General features: G+C 36.3%; 1 protein-coding gene across 1 annotated transcript in view; it reads right to left on the bottom strand.

Moving 5' to 3' along the window:
* LAMA2 (laminin subunit alpha 2) overlaps positions 1-24,685 on the bottom strand; it is a 381,555-nt gene that overhangs the window by 261,297 nt on the left and 95,573 nt on the right. Inside the window, 3 exon segments of the mRNA XM_040551823.1 lie at positions 5,900-6,142; positions 24,041-24,091; positions 24,093-24,154. Coding sequence (XP_040407757.1) covers positions 5,900-6,142; positions 24,041-24,091; positions 24,093-24,154 — 356 coding nt within the window.

The following is a 24,685-nucleotide window of genomic DNA, read 5'->3' as shown; positions in this document are numbered from 1 at the left end:
ATTCATTGCTTTGGCATCTTAGTCCATTAAGAACTGTAGGAAAGGTGAGAAAAGAGTAACTGCTAGAGAATATTATAAGGTAAAGAAGTAAATTGAAAACAATATTGATTTTAAACAAAAAAAAAAAAAGAGGGGAAGTACATATGATCATGTGATCGTGAAGAGGTAAAATAAATAAGGATGGAAAGATCACTATGAGAAAGGAAACAACATACAAACTTTAACACATGAAGATGGGAAGGCAGCCAGTGAGGCAGAAGTGGTAGACAGTTTATATAGAGTTTATTTTTTTTCCTAGAGAAAACATTAGACTTCAGTGAGCAACAATGCTCAGCTGCAATCCAAAACAAGAAGTCAAAAGCAAGTTTACAGGAAAACATAAGGAGAAAACATAATTAGACCACTATAAATCCGTGGTTTGCCCACACCTCAAATTCTGTCTCCTCATCTCAAAGTCAACATAATCTTACTGTAAAAGTTCAGAACAGGACAAGAAGATGAAGAAGTTTATGGAATACCTTCCATATGAAGAACAACAGATTATGATAGGACACTTCAGCTTGAAAAAGAGATTATTTAAGTAAAAACATGACAGAAATCTGTAAAATTAAAAAAATTTATTAGGAAAGTAAATATAGATTGACTGCTCAGAAGTTCACAAGACTGTTCTTCCAGTAGAATAATTGGGCCTCTTCAGAAGAAACCAGTGGGAACTAAACTAAAACAAAACAATAGGAGGTGATTCTTTGTACAGCAGATACCAGAACGTGGAATTAATTGCTAGGCACTAAATAAAAACGAGTCACATATCAGTTTTAGGGACAAAAGTCAAATGCAATTGTGCATATGTCAAGCTACATCAGGTTAGAAATTCATGCTCAGAGTTGAATAATAAAAATGTTTTGACTGTAGGAATTTTTCCCTTTCTGTCAAGAGGCATACATATCTGCTATAAGCACAATTATTTTTTAAACCCAGCAATAGGGTTCCTGCTTGAAAGACAATGATAAAATTAGTATTTTGGTAATCTACATCTCCTGTGATCTTTAACAGAACAGAGACAAGCGCAAACCTTCTTGGGTGGGGGTCAAAAACGTGTAGTAAGGGTTTCAACATTGTTGTCCGGTTCAACTAGTCTCTACAAGAGGATTAACAGCAAGTGCAGACTACATAAGGAAGTAGAAATTACATAGTAATACTACCCTGCCCAAGAACTTCAGGGGAACACCTTATATCTGATCATTCTGGCAAAGGGCAACACAGATTGAAAAAGACGGCAGTATTATATACGTGGTCCTGCTTAAAGATTTTTCCATCAGCTTCACCCACACAATTATATGCAGTCTTTTGAAAAAAAAAAAAAAAAGAAAAGGAAAAAAAGTATTCCTCATTTACAACCAATTCAGCTTCTACTCTCTTAATTCCTCCTTTTCATATTAAATCTGCTTACCAAACTGGCAGATCATGCTCAGTATTTGTAACTTCCATTTAACCTAAACTCTACCCAGCTGCAGAAATGTCCTTTGACATTCTACCCACAGAAAGGGAAGGACTTCTCCTTGTAAGTTCACATAACTACTGTGCAACTATAATGACTATAATTATTGAAAAACAAACTTCTGACAGCACTTCTCCACATGATGACACTCATATGGACTAGTCAGTTGGCTATTCCAATTTTTTTAAGGAGAAAATTAAATTCACATTCTCTTCTTGGCTTTTACACTTTCAGAAAACCTTATTATTGAGAAATTCAATGTTTTCCAGAAGATTAGAGATTTTTCTTCTTGACTTCTTAATAAAGGCACCTGCTTCTGTATCAGATAAATTAAACCCTTTTCCCTCTGTCTTCACTGGATTTAAACTTTCTGCTGTTGTCTACTTGCACAAAGAATTACTTTATACTACAGAAACAACAAAATTATTTTAGATTTAAATATTTTCTTCTAACCTATACAAAGTATTCAAAAGCTACATATGCCTGAAGAAAGCTTTTTTTTTTTTTTTTTTTTTAATTTTTAACTCCTATTTGATTACCTACCAAACTATAGATCTGGCAGAATGTTTCATTTTCTATGAAAAAAATGTATATTTTCCTAACATTATATTGATCAACTAGAGCACTTAAAGTCTTCAGAGGGTCCAGCTTTGAAACATCCACAAGCAAGATGGAAGATTCCCATGCATCAAAACACTTAAAACACACGCTAATTCAAAAACAAACAAACAAAAAAAGCATTTACTAAAAGAAATCTCCATATACCTCACAGAAAAAAACAAATAAGACAAAAAAGACATTGAAAGTTTGTGTCCAGAGCCTTAAAACCATCTATTCAACAAGATACAGAAGCTTTGACACAAATTGTAGTCTAGCGGAATAAGAAATATTTCAATAAAAAGGTATGAATTAGATGTAAACATCAGAGGCTTCTGTGTCAAGGAAATGAAGCAAAAATCGCTATGGTAACCCACTAATTTTTAGTTCTCAACCTAACGATCACCTGAGGAAATAAAACAAATACCTCCCCTATATGGTATTCATGTAAAGATGAAAATGTCACAAAATGGGCATTCTTCTATTCCTGAAAATAGCAGCCCCATCCCACCAGCTATTACCCCTTATATAAACAACTCTCGGCATTAAAAATAAATAAATAAATAGATCTTTTACTGAATTGATGTGTCTCGCTTTAAAAGATAATGACCAATTCATTAATATAACTGAACACTTTCAGTTCATTTCTGACTTGGGAACAGAGAGATAGTAGAACTTGCATTTTCATATTAAAAATCTATTTTGGAAAACTTCAGCATTTACAGTTATTGATGGTGTATCAGAAACATACACTAAAAACCTTCTTTGCTGGTATGAAATACAGACACATGGATCTCCCTGTTTTTTTTTTTTTTTTTTTTTTTTTTTTTTTTTTTTTAAGGTATCACTGATTTTAAACAGTGTAGATACAATCTCAACAATCTCTGCAATTGAGTCTACACTTCTGGGAGAAATTTCCCTATTTCAGAATGCCTCAGCTGTGCTCACCATTCAGAAGCTTTCATCACACAATTTTCTCTTAATTCATGAAAATATTCTATAAAATCATTCTATGCAAATAGCTCTTGGTCTACAGATTATTTATTCGTGTGACAGAGAAGTAAACTTGTGTTGCTTAGACTGACCTGAAGATAAATCACGTTTTGTTGTTGTTGTTTTGTTCTTGTTGTTTATTTATGCTATTGGACAAGTGAATATTTGTCATGTAAATGCTGACATTACTAAATGCCCAAATTATTTTGCTTAAAATAAACATTTCTGGAAATACTCTAATCAATCACTGACTAAAATGTCAGTGATTTAGTAAATCACTATTGAAAGTGCACATAAAATGGACATATTCTGTTTTTTTCTAACTTAAGACACTAGCGTAAACATAGATTTGGCTTTGGAACCGGTTTGTTTACCTAAGCAACTTCTGCACTTCACCAGGTTTCCTGAGTATACACCAGAATTGTGTGCCTAAACAGCTCAATGTTTTTGAAGGAAAAGAAAGAAAAGGTACTTAATGTATATTTCATAATTCTGTCAGTCTTACAAATCTTATAAGTCTGATGGGTAGAACAGCAGTCCTACACTGGGACAAAAATAAGTGATATGCAAATGTAGTTCCACTGAAAGACCAGGAGCCAAGCAAATATCACCTTCAAAAAAATTGCAAGTAAATCTGATATTGGTATGAACTACATTATTTTTCATACTAAATGTTTGATTAAACATGAAAAAGAATTATTCTGTGTTAAAGTGTATTTTATAAGGCTGTCTATAGCTACTCAGATTAAATTACTGTTTAATTTACAAAAAAAAAAAGTTAAAATGCAAGCTGATTAACTTGTTTGGAATGATACTCTTCCAGTTGCTATAAAACTTAAGCTTTAGTCTTTTAATTTGAAAATGTTCTATCTTTTTCTGTCTTAGGGCCAAATCTCAGACTAATAACTACCTGTGCAAGGTAAGATTAAATTAGGGAGGCTTAAATCATACACTTTTCATAGAGTATTCATAGAGTACTCCACTCTTCTGAGTGGAATTGAACAGATGAATTCTTCCCTTCTTCCAGATCTTCCTGTTTAAATAAATTGTTTATCAGATGCTCGCCATTTTTACTATGTTCGGGGCAGAACACCAACTCCAGCACATTGGACCACGTTAAAAATGATTAATTTCCCACTTAAGATAGGAATTAAGTTCCACTCAAGTCAACGGGACTTAAGTCAATGTTTCAGTCAAGGCTATATACAGAGATGCTGAATAGCTTTTTAACTCAGCCAGTGAAGAACACAAGGAGACATTGGTTTAACCAAGAGGGCAGCAGACTACTGGAATCAATATCTGTCTGTAAGAAAATCAGATAATCAAAGGAATTGAACAATGTAAATCAATTGAAACATTGGAATAATTACTTTGGCATTGTATTTTCATTGCAGAAATATTCTCCTAAAGAAACCATGAAATTTTGGTGTGTGCAATAAACTGCTCACTTGTGTTCTGCTCCCCCCTCAAAAAGCATCCAATTGGAGACGTTTTGAAAACATAGCACTTACGCATGCACGATTTCTGACAATATCACTTTATCTGCTACTGCTAGATTCTACAAGAACAAATACCCATTCAAATGATACAATTACGCATACACACCAAGTATTTGAGATGACTTTTCATAGACGTGCAAGTGATTTCATGTCTGACAATCTATACAAGCATACTGTAGATCCAAGCTTACTTTTTTTTTTTATAGTATATCAGGAGGATATTTACACTGAAACTTTCTTTTCCTGCTTTTGCACCTGGCATTACAAATTGCCTGTGAATGTAAATAAAGTACACATATCCACATCTGGTACTCAAAAATAATATGCATTAACAGTTTTGCATCTGAATGTTGCTTTCCACGTAGAAGAACAAAAGAGAATAAGTTTGTACTTCTTTACTTGGAAATAAACTATTAAAAAAATGGAACATTCAGCAAAAGAATAAATATTGAGGCTAAAATTTCACAGAATATCATTAGACATGAAAGAATCTGTAAATAAATATATGCTTCAGATCTAGTACACATGCATGTCATTTCCTTGAATTACCAACTCATGTGCAGAGCAAGTGTTGGAAAAATAAAACTGCGAAGAAATATACAGCTGGAATTTGGTACATATAGATTTCCCTCTCTTCATTTTAAGAGGTCAAAAAGTCTGCATTTTCAGGTACATTTATTACATTTACCTGGTAAGAGTCCTTACAACCAGAGTTCCTCATTCTCCCCTCCACCACATATTTTCTATGCCGTCAGTTAAAACTAGTGACTGGTTCATGATTCATGTGTCTGGACTCACAATGAAATAGACACCTCTGACAATAGAAGAATGAATAGGTATAGACAAGGGCAGAGGGTCAGTTACAAACTTTTAAATACAATAAACTCTGAATAAAATTATTACCATTTAACATCCTAACTTATACACGTGGACTGAACTGGCAACACGAAGAAAAACCTTCTAACAACTTCACTGGGTCCACGATTTTTCCCAGTATTTTCACTTTTGCTCACAAGTGACACTGGAACATATTTCAAGCATCTGAAGTTGTATAAGTACTAGCACCTAGTTCTACCTAATAACTCTTCTATCTCTTTGTTTACTTTGTAGAATATGCTTATTAGAGAGTATATCATGCACTTATAAAGAACCACATAAATTTTTTTTTTTTTTTTTTACAATTGCAAATACGCCACCTCCACATTTTTCAAGCATGCCAACACACTCTGTCTACTCAAGACTCATATTTGCTAATTAAGCAAAATATTTTTTTCTTCCTTTTTACTGTGTATGGAGTGACATCTGATCTTACCTCTCCATTCTCCAGAGGATGGATCTTGGAATAATAAGAAGTGCATATAACTTCATCATCTTTTATATAGGATGGAGTTCCAGGACGTGGATGAATGTTGTAACGTGTCAGGCACTCACTGTCTGTGATAGCATAATACTGCCATGGCTGATAGTCTACACCATCCAGAGAACGCTCTAATATCCAGTTCCCAGGTCGAGGTGAGTTAGCTGCTTTCACAATAACATATGCAATCTGGAAAATCTGAAAGAAAAAAAAAATAGCCAAATTGTTAAAATACCTATAAATATGTGATTTAAAACTTATTCCAATTTCTTAATACCTACCAAACTAAGAAGGGGAAATATGATAATGTTCGATTTTTTTTTTCCCTATAAATGCACTATGGCCTCAGATTCCATCAAAATTCTTCAAATATAGAAATAAACTCTCCATTAACTTTTCTGAAAAAAAAAAAGATTTGTTACCTTAGAATCACAGAATATCCTGAGTTGGAAGGGACCACAGGGATCATTGAGTCCAAATCCTGGTCCCACACAGGACCACCTGAAAATCAGACCATGTGTCTGAGTGCATTTTCTCACAGCTTAGTGCTGTGACCACATCCCTGGGAAGCCTGTTCCAGTGCCCAACAGTCCTCTCAGTGAAGAACCTTTTGCTAACACCCAGCCCAAACCTCCTGGCATTAGGCCAGGACAGACTTTCCAAATAGAATTAAAAAGCACTCTAAATTTCACATAACTTAATAAGTGATTGTTAAGCTGCAGTTTCCACCAGACATTTGCAAAGCTTATGTTCAAGTATTTTCAATCTGAATAAATGATTTTGTTTCTGTTTGTGTATTTATACACATATACTTTCTGCAATGTTTACAAGTTGCCAAACTTCATTGCTATTAAGAAAAAACACAGGTTTAAGCCATTGAAAGGTAATCACATCCTACTGAAACTATTCTATAAAACATTCTTGTTTAAATCACATGACTCAGCACAGTGGCCATAAATAAGCTTTACAGGACAGAGACACATCAAATATCACGATAAACAGAATGCAAGCATGCAATCAGTGCTCATTATGGTCCATTTCACCTGCCCTTTCAATTGATTTATTAAGGCTTATTGCTGTTTACAGGCTTGCTGGAACGCAAGCCACAACCAATACATTCACAATTGCAGAATGACGTACATTAGTGACACAGTATTATTATTATTTTTAAACCAAGTAACATATAGATGTTACTGAGGTAAAACTGAAGCTAAGGAAAGGAAGCAGCTATTTCCATCAGAAAAGCCAATCATACAGCAGATTTATATTTTAAGACACACTTAAAATATAAAGTGCTTAAAAAATATAATATGTGCACTTAAGATGGCAACAAATGATGGCTTTTAAAGCAAGGCTATGTCATGGATGAAATATTGACACGTCCCTTTTCCAAACAACTGGAAAATTGTCTTCAGGTACCAGAGTGACCCTTCCTTTATTGTGGAGCTGCTTAGCAAATCATGTTTTGGCTATTATATCAAGCTAGAGCTTAGTGGTGTAAGAATACTAATACCAGTAAAGTCTAATGTATCACTGAGCTTTGCTGTATTTGTTTTCATAATTAAAAAAAAAAAAAAAAAAAGTAAAACTGCTCTGCTTTATGGAGCCAAGTTTCTTACTAAATAGTAGCACCGAGCTTCTATTTCTACAGGGTAATTCATGGAGCACATCTACTTTACTTTTTAAAATAGCATCAATGAGATGACACCTGTCAAATGATGTAACAACTGTACAACCCTAGAGCACATCTGTCAAAGTACAAGTCCAATAGAACATAACCTGGAGATCAAAGTTTGCTGATACAAATGTCATAACGGAGTAATACCAAGCTGCCTGGTGGCATGTAATAGTCCATTAACACAGCTACCAAAGTACAGCTAGTGCCTTTTTTGTACTTACTCTGCTCATGTGACCATAGTGTAACTATGGGATTGGGAGGAAAATAGTCTAAATAGTCCTTTGAGCTATTCTCAAATTATAGACAACATAATCCTTGAGATGAGAAACAAAATGAGTCCTGGGTCTCATTTTCAGTAGTAATTGTCTCACTAGTGAGATCTGCAAAGCACATGTTGTGAAGTACAGTTTAAGTTATAGCACTGAATCTTCTTCTGTATGCCTCATAAGACATAGAAAAGTGCGTCCTACTACACAGGATAATTCGCTACACTAATATTATTCAGATAGAGCTGAAGTGAATCATTAATCTGCAAAGGGTTAGCTAGCAAAGCAGGAAATCTCATTGTGCCTGACTCCCACATGCACTACTATTTAAAAAATAAATCTATCTTTCATGTAAGTCAGAACATCAGAGAGAAAAAAATTGAGTACCACAAAATTTTATAAGAGATTTTCAATATTTCCATTTCATTTTCCAAACAGAGCAATGTAATAGCTCTAAAGGAGGCTTCCAATCAGCAAATCTGGTGTAAGTTGCATACCTACTTCTTTACCACAATTATGTGGTTGTATATTATTCCATTTCAGTGGCCAAGTAAACATGGTATTCTTTATTGAGGAGTTTGGAAAGGGTTTGTTTCCTCATGTTTTGTTATAAACTGTGGCAAACACCTATCCGTCCAGTGTGAAATCCATCCAGATGAGTCAACTAGAACTGCTATTTCAGAACACCTTGCAGACTAGCAGGGGTTATTGGCTACAGGGTGGTACAGCTCATTAGGAGATGAACAGGAAAGAATATTTTTGGACTGTGTATAACTTATTATAGGATGGTTTGTAGAGAAAGGGAGGAATAAGTGCAAGATAGAAGAAGAAAGTAGATGAAAACAAAAACAAAAAAACAACAGTTGACATAAATAGTTGTCCAGTCAGCATGTTTGTCCAGACCACAATCTCTGCAGCCAGTCCTATTTTCTCTTTAAATCCTGTTTCAAAGCATCTTCCATTTGGGTGGCCTCTCTCTTTTGAGTGGGTACCCAGAACCACAGCATCCTTGCATCCATCAGGCTACCTAGTCCATTACGTTCTAGTACTTAGCATGACCAGGAATCAGGCATCACATTTACACAGACAGGACATTAGACATCTCAAATTAAATATTACATCTGCACTATTTTTCATTTTTGTTTTAAAAGGCCAGTATCAGTATGTTATGATTCTATGTGTTCAGTCATATTTCAGTTCACATATGTTGCTACAGATTATTGTTTGGATTTTTGTATTTCTTTTTTAATAAGAGTATACAGTTTTGATGCAAGAATATTCAAATGATTGGCTATTTATAAATAACTAACCTTCTCATTTTAGTCTAGCATCCAACTCTAAGAGAAACCCCAATTTAGAGATGGAGTGGCTCTCCAGATTCATCAAACAACCATCTAGCCGGCGTCTCTTTTTATCACTGTCCTGAGAGACAGTTACACAGGTTTCAAACATTCTGCTCACAGTTAGAAATTCTGTAATTGAAAATGTTGAGGGGAGGCAGAGGAGGGGGGAGATGCTTAGCAGGGTTCAGCTAATACCAATTTAGAGAGCTGAACAGCTCCCTGCCATGCTGCAGTTTGCCTTCTAATGACAGTGCCTCTCCTGTTCATCTGATCTGCTTCCAACAGAAATGTTACTACCAGATGGGGAATTTGGGTTGAAAGATGCACACACATGATTCCAACATAGAGTGTTTTGTTTTTTTTGTGTTCCCCCCCTCCATGGTGTTGCAAACGATTCTAGCTATCAGAGCATCATCTGCCCCAGAAAAAAAAAAATATATATATATATATATATAGCTAAGAATGTCATGCAAAACCAGAATGACCACAGCACTTTGTGGGGAAAAACTGAGAAAGATTTCACCATGGCACACCTTGAGAAGCCCTAAAGGTGTGTGTCTCCAAAGCAAACCAAGCTTCAGTTATAAATGCGTATCTTTTCTAATTAGACAAAAATAGACTCAGTTTCATTCAGTTAGTACCTGCAAAACTGTAACCTTCAATGTGCATTTTAAAAAACAGTTTAAAAATATCTCCACTTATCTCCAATCTTGGCTTTCTCCCTCCACTTTATGTAACTGCTAGAGAGTCTCAGGCTCCTTTAAAAAAATGTGTTCTTCTCCTTGAGGAAAATAAATCTGTTATTAATACCTCTCAACTTTTGCTCATAAGTAAAAGATGATTATAACATGTCTATTTTTTAAAAAATAAAAATTTCTATTAAAACAGTGCACTGTATAAAATTTCAAACTGTAAAGCTTTCAAGTTGTCCAGCTGTTGAATATCTAAGATACATTAAGCCAAACAGGAGTCAGTGCCTGTAAAGTTTCTGGCAATGCCAGCTTTTTTCTTTGTAATTTTCTCTGTTGGTTTTCTCCATTAACCACTCTTCACCTGTTTGTGAAGGCCTGATAAACAGCTTCTTCCTGTTGACCGTATTTCCTTCTCATCATTGGCTAATATACATCAGAACTGAAGGCTGAAGTCAGTAATTTCTTTTCATAGCACTTTCAAATAATAGCAAGAAGCACTTCCTTTCCTCTTTATTTCATAGGGCTAATGAAATAAAGAAATAATCTATTTCAATGGAGAGAGAGCATGGTGAAGAAAGAAAACTTGATGGAAATGCCAGTATTCACACTTTTTTCTTCAAACCTAGACAACAGAATAGAAAAGACAATTCTTCTGTTTTGGTGCTAACACACCAAAAATTCAAAAAAAAAAAAAAGTTTTTTCATTGATCCAAGAGCTGTTACTTAGTCTGGGTTCAGCACCATACTGAGTATCCAGGTAAATAGTGTTCTCATTTTCATGCAGTGTTCCCTTACCAGCTACATTTCAAAGTAACCTATGTATTCCTCTAGCCTGAGAAACAAAGATCTATTACAGACAATTTTTAGTCTCCATTTCAAAGCGCAGCAATGAAGAAACCTTGAAATCTAAACAGCTAAAATTTATTCTCAATCTCCTCACCTATTACAGACATATGAAATCTCTATATTTTATTTCCATAATGATAATATTAATTTCAATATAGATAAAACTACTTAGATACAGGAATAGCACAAAATAATATGCTTTTCCTAGAGAAGCCTTAATTATCTTATGAAATTTCTCAGATTTCCTTTTTGTACAACCAGCAGCAAGCTCATACAGAACTAGTTTTATTAATGTGAAATAAAAGATATCTTTCAATGTTATGGCTTCTGTACTTTTCTGCACAGAGCTAAAAAGTTTACAAGTAAATGGTTTTTAGTGAGATGATGTCTATCTGTTACCCACCTCGAGGAGCGGTCTGCAAAGACACATCTGAAACTGCTGTACCATTAGCAGGGGACAACTTCTGCATTATTGACAATTAAACCTTTAACACTTCCTTGCTGAAACTGTAGCAAGATGGTGATTTGAGATCTCTCTGGAAAAGAACGTGCTACTACTATATGGTAACAGGCATCATCTTCAGGCCTAGAATTTTGATTATGAGCTCTTTGAGGTAAGATCATTAATCCAAGTGTGAAATAAGAATATACTAATTTATATCCACTCCCTGAACACCGCACAATCTTTTCTCCATTTCAGTCCTGAAATATTAAAAATATGAACAAAGAGAACATAAATAAGGTAGTGACTTAAACTATGAAACCAAAATAGAGACATTTCAGAAAATATTTTCAGCTTTTTGATTCTTTATATTCCTCATTTTCTTTTTAGATACCATAGTTCATTTTTAACTAAACACAGAAGCAGTTAAAAAGGTTTAAAAATAAATTCTGGCAGTATTTTTAACCTGCCTCATGTCAGTAAACTCAAAAAAATTCAAAAACTTACACAAGGAACGAAGTAAATTGAAAAGAAATGAGATGCTAGCTCTGATGCCCAGATCAAAGTTTGTGCATGTTCAGTTTTCATTTTTGTTTTTAGTTCTTCATACTTCTATTTTGATACTGTCTCCCACGACATCCTGCTAGCAAAGCTGAGAATGTGTGGGATAGAGGAGTGGACAGTTAGGTGGGTTAAGAACTGGCTGACTGGCCAAGCCCAGAGGGTGGTGATTGGCGGCGCAGAGTCTGGCTGGAGACTGTGACTAGTGATGTTCCTCAGGGGTCGGTGCTGGGTCCAGTCTTGTTCAACATCTTCATCGACAACCTTGATGAGGGAATAGTGTCTGCCCTCAGCAAGTACCCCGATGACACAAAGCTGGGAGGAGTGGCCAACACGCCAGAAGGCTGTGCTGCCATTCAGCGAGACCTGGACAGGCTGGAGAGCTGGGCAGGAAGAAACCAAATGAAGTTTAACAGGAACAAGTGTAGAGTCCTGCACCTGGGAAGGAACAACCGCATGTATCAATACAGGCTGGGGGACGACTTGCTGGAGAGGAGCTATGAGGAGAAGGACCTGGGGGTCCTTGTGGATGACAGGTTGGCCATGAGCCAGCAGTGTGCCATGGTGGCCAAGAATGCCAACAAGATCCTGGCGTGCATTAAAAGGAGTGTGGCCAGCAGGTCAAGGGAGGTGATCCTCCCCTTCTACTCTGCCCTGGTCAGGCCTCACCTGGAGTACTGTGTCCAGTTCTGGGCTCCCCGGTACAAAAAAGACAGGGATCTCCTGGAAAGAGTCCAGCAGAAGTCCACAAAGATGATACGGGGCCTGGAGCATCTGCTCTATGAGGAAAGGCTGAGAGACCTGGGTCTGTTCAGCCTGGAGAAAAGAAGACTGAGAGGGGATCTCATCAATGTGTATAAATACCTGAGGTGTGGGAGACAGAGGGATTTGGCCAACCTCTTTTCAGTGGTTTGTGGGGACAGGACAAGGGGTAATGGCCACAAAATGGAGCACAGGAAGTTCCGCACCAACATGCGAAAGAACTTCTTCACGGTGAGGGTGACGGAGCACTGGAACAGGCTGCCCACGGAGGTTGTGGAATCTCCTTCTCTGGAAATATTCGAGGCCCATCTGGACGCCTACCTGGGCAGCCTGCTCTAAGGAACCTGCTTTGGCAGGGGGGTTGGACCAGATGATCTTTCGAGGTCCCTTCCAACCCCTACAATTCTGTGATTCTATTTTTTTTTGTTGTTGTTGTTGTTGTTCTAATTAACCTGAGGACTGCTTTAAATATGGACATGTTGCTGTATGGCACAGCAGGGCAATATATGGAATGTGCAGGGTGAATTCTGAGATGAGCAATTTTGTTTCCATCTCATAGCCCCCTTTTACAATCAGAATTTCCTTATGAATAATTAGAAAACAATACTTTAGGACTCACAACAAAGAGAACAGTTTGTCTTCACCATTAAGTATTAAGTTATATGCAAGATCAGACTAAGTCTCTGTTTTGCCATGCTTTGTAATTGAAGAGATCCAATATATACACTTCTCTAAGTTTGTCCAGTCATTTAGTCCACATTAGTCCAAAATCAAACAAATACATAAATGACTGCCTTTTCTGTCTAAACTACATCACCGATATGCGAGCCTTCCACAGAGCATGCGCAGCATGGACTTCACATAGCAGAGAAAGAGAATAATTATGCCATCAATAGATATATATATATATTTACATGGTGAAAGGAACATATACATACATATATTATTATTCATTATTCAGTGAACAAGGGATGATTATGCAGCCCCAAGACCTGTTTAAATGTTTGCTTTATTACCATTATGAATTTTTCCTAGAGTAATTTTAGACCAACCAACAAATCAAGACTATTGCACGCATGTATGATGAAAACCTGTTGGCAAGTCAAATTCAATGCTCTCGACCAAGCCCTGACCTACTGTTCACATTATTAAAAGTAGCAGTATTTTACCCTCTGCTCTATGCTGATATCTGAACAAATACACTTTTAAAACCTGCTAGCTAAAACAATGGAAATTGAAAACAAGCATCAAATCATTGATGCTTGATGCAATGATTTCATCAAATCATTGCATCAATATTGGCACAAAGCTGCAAAGTGCTACCCGGCATTTGTATGACAAAATAGTGTCTTGCTATTAGGAGCTGCTCCTACCCCCCTAAATCTTAACTCACATACACAAAATATTGTCAAAAACAAATTAGTCAATTAACAATCTATCTTGATACATATTGAGCAGTTCTTTTATTACCACAGTTCTCATCAGGTGCAATAAAGAATCTTGTTGTCCATCTTGTAGCACACACCTTACATTTTAATAATTTAATGATAAAAGGCTATGAAACTATGACAAACAGCAGCACTATTTCATGACCACCACTATCAGCTGCAAACTCTTTTTTTTTTTTTATAATGCAGCTTTTAATTCATTATAAACTATTCACTGATGACATATATCTTCAGTAAATATAGAAAAATCTGTTAGAGACTGAGCCTCCTATGAACCCATTATTTATCCCGCCACCAGTCCCCCAGAATTAGCACCGGAATTGCCAATAGTACAAAACCTCACATTCATGTCATGTGCCACTCAGGATTCAAAGGTTATAATAGAGTAATTAGGACCTATATCCTGAAACTATTTGCCCAACGGATGGAAAGGTGAATGGCTCTCCTGATAACAACCAGAGTTAGAGAAGAAAAAATGGTATGCATATTTACTGTAGTCATCCAGGAAAAATGTGAGGCAAGTAACTTCAAAAAGAAAAACTATAAATTCTTGAACCTTTTTTTAATCTTTGTCAGAGTGTATTATGATGTGAAGCTGAAAGGAACTGCTTACTTAGAAATCTTTCTGACTAACCACAAAGCAATAAAGTTACAGTCTGATTTAGTGAGGAGCATAAAAAAATTGGGCAAAGTAATCCTGCGGAGATTTATTGTTAATACAACTCAGCCTAGCTAGCAGCACTATATATGGTGGGTATTAGAGCTGATCTTTCAGGACTAAATGGCTTCCTAGCATTTCAGAAAACATTGAAGAATACTCCCTGCACGTATTACTTTACTTCTCAGGAATAATAAAAAATAAAAAATAAAAAAAAACTCTTTTTTAACACTGCAGAAAAGTCAGCTTGAGTAACTTTACAAACACTTGTTTATCAGAACATCTAAAAGCTTAATGCAGCTGGTAGTATTGCAGTGATGGTTGGCATAGGTGTGCACTCTTGATACCTATGGATAAAGGTCCCTCATTTTTCTTTAGACTTTTGTGTTGAGTTATATGAATGTGTAAAAACTTGATTCTGAGACAATAACTGAAGCCTCGATGACACCTGTCACCAGTGTCATACAGAGCGTGTACTCTCTTCAAGCATATTCTCTGATTCCCAAAAAGCCAGGTGGGAAACTACATAACAGAAAGTATACTTGCTAACCTGTCTAAACCAGATAATTCTAAAAAATGTTCACTGTGATGTCAAAATATTTACTACAGGTCTGTTTGTTTATAATTATGTTCTCTAAGTATGTTCATCACTGGTGTATTTGTGTGTTGTTTGTTTTCTGTTGTTTTTGGTTGGCTGGTTTTTTGCTTTTTACAAAACATTTCATTATAAACTAACTTCAAATACATTAGTTTTGCTTTGATTAAAAAGAATACCTGAAGGGCAAAGTATGCTTTCTTTCATCCTATTGATACCTGATTCTTGCATTACCAGTGAACTCTGAAACTAAAGAATGAAAAGAATTACTGAAACGTTGAGATTTACGTTCAGACAAGAGAAAAGAAACTTAAAAAACAAATCATTTTTAACTAACATCCAGGTACATGTGCAAAAATTAGCTGGGGACTTCAGTAATATAGAACAGATGCCATTATTTATTTTCATTTGCCATTTACATTTTCATTCAGAATATAAAATGCCATTTTACATTCTTGTTTTCATGGTTTTAGCTGCACCTTTTAGGGCTTTCACTTTAACAATCCATTATCCCTTAGGTATAACTGAACCAGGGAACAACTTTTTTTTTTTTTGGGGGGGGGGGGGGGAGGAGCATGTAATTAAATGCTTTGTATTCTTAAGTGTTTACATTACTTTAAAATAGAATGATTAATATGCAAGCAAAAACAATGCCAGATATGCAGGTTGACAACTCCATTTTGCAGATATGGACTGTAGCTTATTGCCCCAAAGCTCATAGATCAGTATTATATACTTTAAATCTTTACCATCAGCTGAAGCCAGAGACTGCCAGCTGCTCTTGCTCTTGCAAGGGGTGGGACTGCTTTCCCACCGCCTCCAGAGACACGAGCTTGTTCCACATCAACCCCCCCCCCAACCCTAACAGAACCTGGCAGAAACCTAACTCCCCCCCAAAATAAGACAATGCTAGTTTTCAGTATCAAGGTACTGATCTGGTTCAGTATGTGGCAACACAACTGCTAGTGCCAGACCACGGGACTGTTTGGGGAAGGCTGGGGAGGGAGAAACAGCAACCACATGAAAATGCAGTATCACTGACTGAACAGGCTTTGCTTCTATTCACACTTTTCTCTTTAGACAAAGATTTGAGAAGATGGACAAAACAGACTGGCATTTGCTGGTGAGACATCTCAGTTTAAACTGAGAAACCATATTAGGCTTTGGTTTGGAGATGAAGAGAAGCCATATGGTTTACCTTTACAGAAGCTTTCTTGAAAGTGTTTCAGACATTTAAAGCATATAACTGTAGTGAAAGAGAAAGAGAGAATAGTAACCAAAAACCTAAGCAACATCTTTGGACATGTATACGAGTTTAACATGGGAAGACCAACTGGTACGTAGTTTTACTAATCTGTTTCTTGTATCCCAAGACTAGGCATTGTTGTAAAAATCACAGAATGGTTTAGTCAGGAAGGAACTCTTAAAGATCATCTTGACCAGTTCCCCTGCCAAGGGCAGGGACACCTTCCACTAGAACAGGTTGCTTAAAGCCCCATCCAACCTGACTTTGAACACTTCCAATGATAGACATCACAGCTTCTCAGGGCAACTTGTTCCAGTGTCTCACCATTTCTTCATTATATCTAATATAAAAGTCTACTCTCTTCCAGTTTAAAACACCATTGTCCCCTTTCCTGTCACTACTGCCCTTGTAAAAGCTTTTCTCCATCTTTCTTCTAAGTCCCCTTTATATATTGAAAGGTCATTAACCTTCTGTTTATTCCTTTAGCTATTCTGATATTTGATATCAGAAGTTCTTCATAGAAAGCTAGTTGTAATCCCTCACCTCCCAAAAATGTATTTGATATTACAGAGCAGAGAAAAACAAAGATATCATAGTGATATACATATTTCATATACCACTTTGCAGATAGTGTGTAAAGGCTACTTACCCTTGCTGCATTGCACTACATATTCTGATTCCTTAGCCACTGTCTTGTGGACTATTATAGATTTTTTTTTATTATTACTATTATTTTTAACTAATATTAAAAGAAGCAATGCTGTTGTGAAATACCTTATCTAGTGTGCCTTGTACTTCACTGTGGCTGAAAAAGTGACTTCAGACAATCACTAAAGGATGAGTTTAACTGGATCTAATTGTGCAGTGATGTATAGAGTGAGTGCTACGCAAAGAATTCCAACAGTCTTTTGAAGCCAGACAGCCAGGAAATGGTTCCAGAATCCAAAATCATGCCCCAAATTGTAAATAGTCAAGGCTCAAAACTTCTTCTATTTCTTCCTCAAGAAATAAATTAATTGGATGGGGATGCAGACTAAGTAAATTCATAGTCTTTGCCTGTCCAAGGCTTTGAAAAAGCAAATTCTGGGAACTGTATCATTTGCAAATTAAGTGTCAATCTCATTTACTAGAAAGACAAAGAAATAGCTAGTCAGAGAAGGTGGCATTATATTTGACATTACACAACAACTCCAAGCCAATCCTGCTACAGCCATCATTTTGTAACACCTTCAGCCAAACACTAAAAGGATGGCAAAAAGCAAGTACAGAAGTGGTGATGGAAATAAGAATTTACTCACTCATATAAGCTTTCAAAAACAGCTATTCTTTAAATTAAAGATACTAGAAACAGATAACCTGCCTCATTCTGGTCATATATCTGGGCAACATCTTCAACACAGTTCTGCAAGACAGTGCTTGTCATGTTTGCCTCAAGTCATCCCTGGCAAACAAACACGTGATCTCTGCTGCTGTGTGACAGTGATGAACTCTGAAATAGAGCTGTGCTCCCCCAAGAGATCTGGCTAATGTTGTGCATCAAGGGAACTGACAGATGAAGGTAACATTTCCTTCAAACAGCTATCAACACAGCAGTCACACTAGCAAAGCTAAGGAGCAAGTGACAAGCAAAGTCCCACAAGTAGGTGTCTTCACAGAAGCTTTCTCCTCTCTCATATTTTTCCCCTACCCTAACAAAGGTTAGCAATATTGCATTAAAACATACGGGAACACCACCATTTTGGTGTGCATAGTATTTGATAGGCTGAGTGTAAAATATGGACTCTGTTCAGACACAGAGCTTAGAATGGTACGTCCACACTAGCTTTCTAGATCAGATAAGCAGGTGCTTTTGAGGTGAATCTCCCAACTTCTCCCAGTTAGTATGCTTTGGTTCCCATCATGAATGAATCTAGAGCTCACAAACAGTATTCTTTTCAGGAAAAAAACTAAACCAGTAGAATATGCTTAGAAACACACCCAATTCATTTTAGCTGCTCTAATGGACATTCAGACCATGATACAGAATAGAGATAGCCTAAAGTAAATTTCTTGGCAAGTTATTTGTGCCACCAGCCCCAAATAAACACAAGTCCTCTCCCAGGTCTACTTCCCTCTTTTTCCCTGTGACACACTGTTTACTAATGCAGGAACACTTAAAGTATCAATATTCATATTTTTCTCTCGGTTGGTTTCAAATATAAACCAAATGTTCAAATTATAGGTCACACTATGTATGGCAGTCCTCAGCATAGCAGCAGATGTACTTACTTACTATCCTGTTACTTTCCTGTCCAAGCCTGAATCTCTCTATTCATCTTGTCATAGGTTCCTAGTTCTCTCATTTGTGTCTTTTGCTACAGAACTTAGTTGTACAGTCCTGTGTAGAGAAAGCACAAGGAACCCCTCAGTTTTGCAATTCTTTTCCTCTTCCTAATATTATCCTTTTTCAGGATAGACAATATATGCTTGTCTGCACATGTATGTATATTTCTACTCATGGATACTGAAGTGAATCGAATAACAAAGAAATCATTCAAAAACAAATCTAAACCTCTGTCCAAATATAATTTGGACAACACAGAATTACAAAACAATGAGCTTAGCACTTACAGAATATTGCTGTCCACTTTTCATAAATGCTTCTCAAAGTGCTTCTGAGAAGGTCAAGCACACTTCTACTTCCAGTTATTCAGTTCTCTATCTAGTTCCAGGAACGCCACTTTCCAAAGTATAACATGTGCCACTCAAACAGTAAAGTCCAAACTTATATTCTAAAAACTGGTGGAATACATTTCAGAAGAAAAGGCAAGTAGGACTGCAGTGATTTCTACATGGAGGCAGAACAGAATTCCTTAGAATCCTTGCTCCCTTCCCATGGAAGGAGAAGCTGAAAAGCAGAGTTGAAAGAGTGGGACACTATCAGTGCTTAAAGAAACGAAAACTGATGAACTGTGGTCTCTTTATAGAGAAAGCAACTATATAGCTTATTCAGTGATTCTTGCTGCTCTACCAGATCTTATGAGGCTCTGAGGAGTGTCAACTACTTTGTTTTTATTTAGAAATATATGCCTAGAAAGGATTTCCTGTACACTGAACTATTCCCCCACAATCTCAGACAATTAAGATATACTTATTAAATCCAACAGTTACCACCAGAGCATTAACTCTGTGTCCACCCACCCAGAGTTCATTGACATCTACAAGTCACATAAAATATTCCTGCACCATTAAAATAAACATGTAAAGTGTCTAGTCAGAAAAATCAAAACCCATATAAATATGCTCCTGGCATAAACATCTTAGCAATACCAAGGATATTGCCAACGTCCTAGTTCCCCACAACAGCAGGGTATTTGTTAATGAAAGTGTCCTGATGTATGTAGAAATTGGAACAGATGGGCTGACCACCTCACCTCAAACTTCCAATTGGTTTTCCCTGTGTATTTGCCAATTTTCTTTAAAGATATTCTACTACTCTTCCACATCACTGAAACCAATGAACCAAATGAGGATTTCAGATAGCATGAATACAGGGAATATATTTGCCCTGGAAATCCAACCATTTCTGTTTTGTAACCTCCCTTTTCTCTACTTCTTGAAAGAGCACAGCTCGTCAACAGAAGGAGCTTCTTTATAAGAGAAGAATTATTTTCTGCCCTGTGAAACATTGCACTCACTGGACTTGAGTTAATTTTGTTGCACTTGAACCCATCACTCTTAAGGCCAAATCCACAGACCCTACACAGCCAGCAAAGATGCAGAACACATTCTCTGTGTGTATGTGAGTGCTTCACAGATGAAAAAACCTAGTGTGCTGATGAACCTACCCTGCCAAACTCAGCTCTGCAGTTGCAATAACCTGAGTAGCTCAACTTCTCAATTTTAACCTCCATTTAAATTTGTCTGAATGACTCCTAAATAAATCTACACTCATATTTTGATCTCTATCCACTTTCTGGGTAAATAGCACTGTAAAAATAATTTCAGATGTACAGCTATGAATTATGTTCCAGAATATTCTTGTGAAATAGATAAGATTGTCAAAATGGCTAAGAAGTCTGGAAAACTGAAGGGTTAAGAGCAAATTAGCAAAGATGCTGAGAACAAAACAGTCTCAATTTTCAACATGTATTTTTATAATATAAATGGAGTACAAATTTCAAAGGTACCTTAGTGAATTAGAAGCCTGGCCTCCATTACATATGAAAGCTTTTTTATAAATACTCTGTTACACCTCAACTGTTGGGAGAAAGCAAATAAATGAACAACTGCATTTTTCCCAAGCTGACTAAAAATATTTTGACTCCTTCTAAAGTTAAACTGTATGAAGTAAAATATCCTTATTAATTATTCTTAACTAGCATACACCATTTTTTACATGTCTGTACTGCACAATGAAGTAAAAAATATATATATGCAGCTGCCCCCAAAGGTCAAGCATTATATAAGTGAAAAAATTGTAATTATTTTCCTGATTTTTCATGAAATTAAGACTTGCTGAAAGCATTTCATGTACTATCATAATTACTAGTAATAACATACACACTAATGCATTCCTGCAATTTACAGTCCATTACTTGTAGGTTTGTCATTTGTTATTTCTATCCTACAAAAAGAAGTCAAGCATTTTTGTACTTAAAGCAAGAATTTATCAACACAAACATAGCAATTACTGAATCTCGCATAAGGCAAAAATAAAGAACAGAATTTCTTTTAAGTGAAGCCTCAAAGATTCCTGGTGACCTTCAGCCATTCACAATGGCTACTATCCATGACGTTAGCTGGAAGGGAAATTTCATATTTTACTGACTACTTTAATAAAGCCTACAGTGTTGTTTTACAAAAGATCCAAACAAGAAAATAAAAACTCCTAATATTCCTCAAAACCCCAAAAAAAACTTATTTCTAAGGAAAATTCCAAAAGCCAAGCATAGTACAACATACTACATTTTGCAGAACAAAGTTGTTGCTCTGTTCGTGTAAGATGGTGAGCAAGCGTGCCTTCCTAACTCTGCGTATGCTCCTCACATCATTTAGAGTTAGTCAGATAGTATCAGTAGCACAGGGTCATATCCCACCTCTCTGACATACCCATACTCCGACATGCTCTCTCACATTTCAGCCAGTGCAACTGATGGGTTTAAGACAAGGGATCACCATTAGTCCTGTGAAAGGCCCCCACCAAGCTTTCTTGGAACAATAAGCAAGAGAACAAGGGGGAGAGGGGAAAGGAGGAATGGACAACAGGCATGAGCCTTGTCTCACTTAAAAACCATGCAAAACCAAAACACCACCCCACACCCACCCATCAAAACAAACCCACACAACATGGTGCAGTATTCTCAGACCACTGGTGAAATGGCATACAAAGAAGCCTTTTATATACATTAGAACAATCTGTACTTTTTCTCAGTGGAGTCACCGACCCTGCAGTAGCTAGTTTTGAGTATACAATAAAAACTAAAAAAAGTTTTAGGAACTGCACACTTTTTTTTGTTTGTTTTATAAATTTATTATAACAAGCTGTATACTGACACAACAGGGAAAAAAAAAAAGTAAAGTTCTAGTTTAGCAAACCTGGCTGAAGCAACTATACAAGTAAAGATCACTAGAGTGCTAATTCAGTCCTAATGCTCAAGAGCTACTTATATATAATCATAGAATATCTGCGTTGGAAGGGACACACAAGGATCATCGAGTCCAACTCCTAGGTCCCCGAAGGACCACCCAAAAAATAATAATAATATCATGTGTCTGAGAGCATTGTCCAAACACTTCTTGAACTCCATCAGGCTCGGTGCCATGACCACTGCCCTGGGGAGCCTGTTCCAGTGCCTGACTAACTTCTCAGTGAAGAACCTTTTCCTGATATCCAGCCTGAACCTCCCATGTCGCAGCTTCAAGCCATTCCCTCGGGTCCTATCACATTAATAGATCAGAACCACAAGAGGCACAATCTCCTTGTACAAGCAAACCAAACTCTGAAACTTTAAAAGACATTTAAAAATAACTTGATAATTCCTTGATTAAGTTCCTTGCACAGGAACTTAAACTTCTCTAAAAGAGTTCAGCTCTGTTGATTGAAACAGAAACGCACATTAAATACTTTTGCAGATACAAGGCCAAGGACACAGATGTAGGATTTTTTTGTTGTTATTATTATTTTGGCAAAACAAATAATACTCCAAAGACAAAATGCAAATAATTCTTCCAAGATTCAAAGGCTTTTCCAGGTGTGAAGCAGTAAAGAGGCTTTCAAGTACTTCATTGTCACAAATACAAAGTACTTAAAAGAATTTGCACCATCAGATATCAGGGTGATAGTTTGTTTTCAAGTAATAAATGGCAAAAACTAGAAATCAAGTATTGTACTCTTCATTAAGCCTTACTGAAGTTCTGAGTTCTGGACTAAGTTAAGACTATGATCTCTTCAAAAAAAATTTTACGTATGCATGCCTGCTGATGGCTCCATGCAATACCTTTGGCTTCACTCTTTCTATCAAGCTATGCTTTATGCAAGCCTTTCTAGTGATTACTATTGCTCTCTTTACGTAAAGGTGAATGAGAAAGAAGGGAGATAAGGATAGGCAGGTTCCAAGTGAAGCTGATAAAATACTAACAGTAGACCAAAACAGAAACCGATCTCATTGAAGAGATCAGAGAGGAAGGGGAGCTGGGAACTGAATCAGAGAAAGGGCCTCCCCTTTTTTCTAAACAGCTGGAAAACGGAGTATGTTTCCTTTGTCTGTGGCTGGCCTATATTTGTTTGCAACTTGAATGAGACCAGAGAAGACTAAGGGTTTAACAAACAAACAAACAAACAACCAACAAAAAGATTACTTTGTTATCTAGTTAATTGAATGCCAAAATGGTCAAGTTTAACGACATGATGAATAGCTTCGGTACCAGGTAATTGTTCTTTATTTATCATTGCATAATGAAAATAAAATAATTTACCATCAGCCCTCATATCCACTTTCTTACATGCCTGGAATTTATATAGCATTTCTGTAAGCATCAGATAAATTCATTCTGTATGGCTACAGCTGTCAAGCACAGTTTCAGTAACAAAAGGCAGTTTATTTAAAGACCACTTTAGCCAAATCTCCTTTTACTCTCTGGGCTGTCCCTCTAAATAATCCACTACCTGAGCATGTATCACTAACACAGCTGAAATATTGTTGCAGTGAATAAAACTATATTATTGACACAATAACAATATTAGTCTAAACATAAACTTTTATTTATGAGTACATGGAACATTCTTTTAATTGACTTCACAGAGCCAACCAAGAAGCTATGTTTTTTTTAAAAAAGGCTATATTTAATATAATTTTAATGTGACTCATAAAAACATATGAAAATGTGTTTTAATTTAGTACACTACGTTCAAATGAACAGGTCTGTCAGCATTAACCCATAAAAATGACCAAAAAAATTACAAGAGAAGCCAAGAGTGTCTTCATAATATAAAAGCAACATAAAGCAAAGAGGAAAATAATCCAGGTGAGATACTGTGCAAGAAAGAAAGCCCTATAAAAACAACAGAAGTCATCTACCTGTTGGAGGTCCAACGTAATGGTCACATAATGATATTCAATTCCATTCTGGGATACTAGGGCTTTGCCACCAAGTGTTCTTGCCATCAATTGCATTTGTTATCGGATGTCGTTCTGTTAGAGCAACAGAAATATGTAATGTATTTAAGAGTAATTCAGAGATATAAATGGTTTTAGAGCTAAATTCTAGATTTGAATACAACTATAGAACTAACAAGGTAAAACATTAAAGAAAAAAACAGGAAATCTTTTCTTTCTTTTGCTCTTGGAGCAGTCTTAGGCTTATCACTACTAGAATATTCATCTAATATTAGCCCCGAAATTTGGTTAGTCTTGCAACGAGTTACTCGAGTACCTAAATAAATACAACTGGAGGCTCTCCTGGGTCTACAGAAAATGTAGGCATCTAAGTCAGATGGTGTGAACATTCCTGCAATCTTTCAAAGTTTTAAGTACTGCAAAGTCATTAAATGTTGCAATAGAAACAACAAACCAGAATCCTGAGGTCTGGTGTGCAGGGAAAGCAGAGATCACAGTAATTCTGGTACTTGCATTCCTAAGCACATGGCAATAATTCAGGAAATAATTCAGAAATTGTTACAGAGAAGATGATTCACGAATTATTATAGAATATATTTCTCAACA

The sequence above is a fragment of the Cygnus olor genome, chromosome 3 (genome assembly GCF_009769625.2).
Source record: "Cygnus olor isolate bCygOlo1 chromosome 3, bCygOlo1.pri.v2, whole genome shotgun sequence".
NCBI lineage: Eukaryota > Metazoa > Chordata > Aves > Anseriformes > Anatidae > Cygnus > Cygnus olor.
Note: the sequence above shows the minus strand (reverse complement) of the source record. Positions and strands in the feature narration are given on the sequence as shown.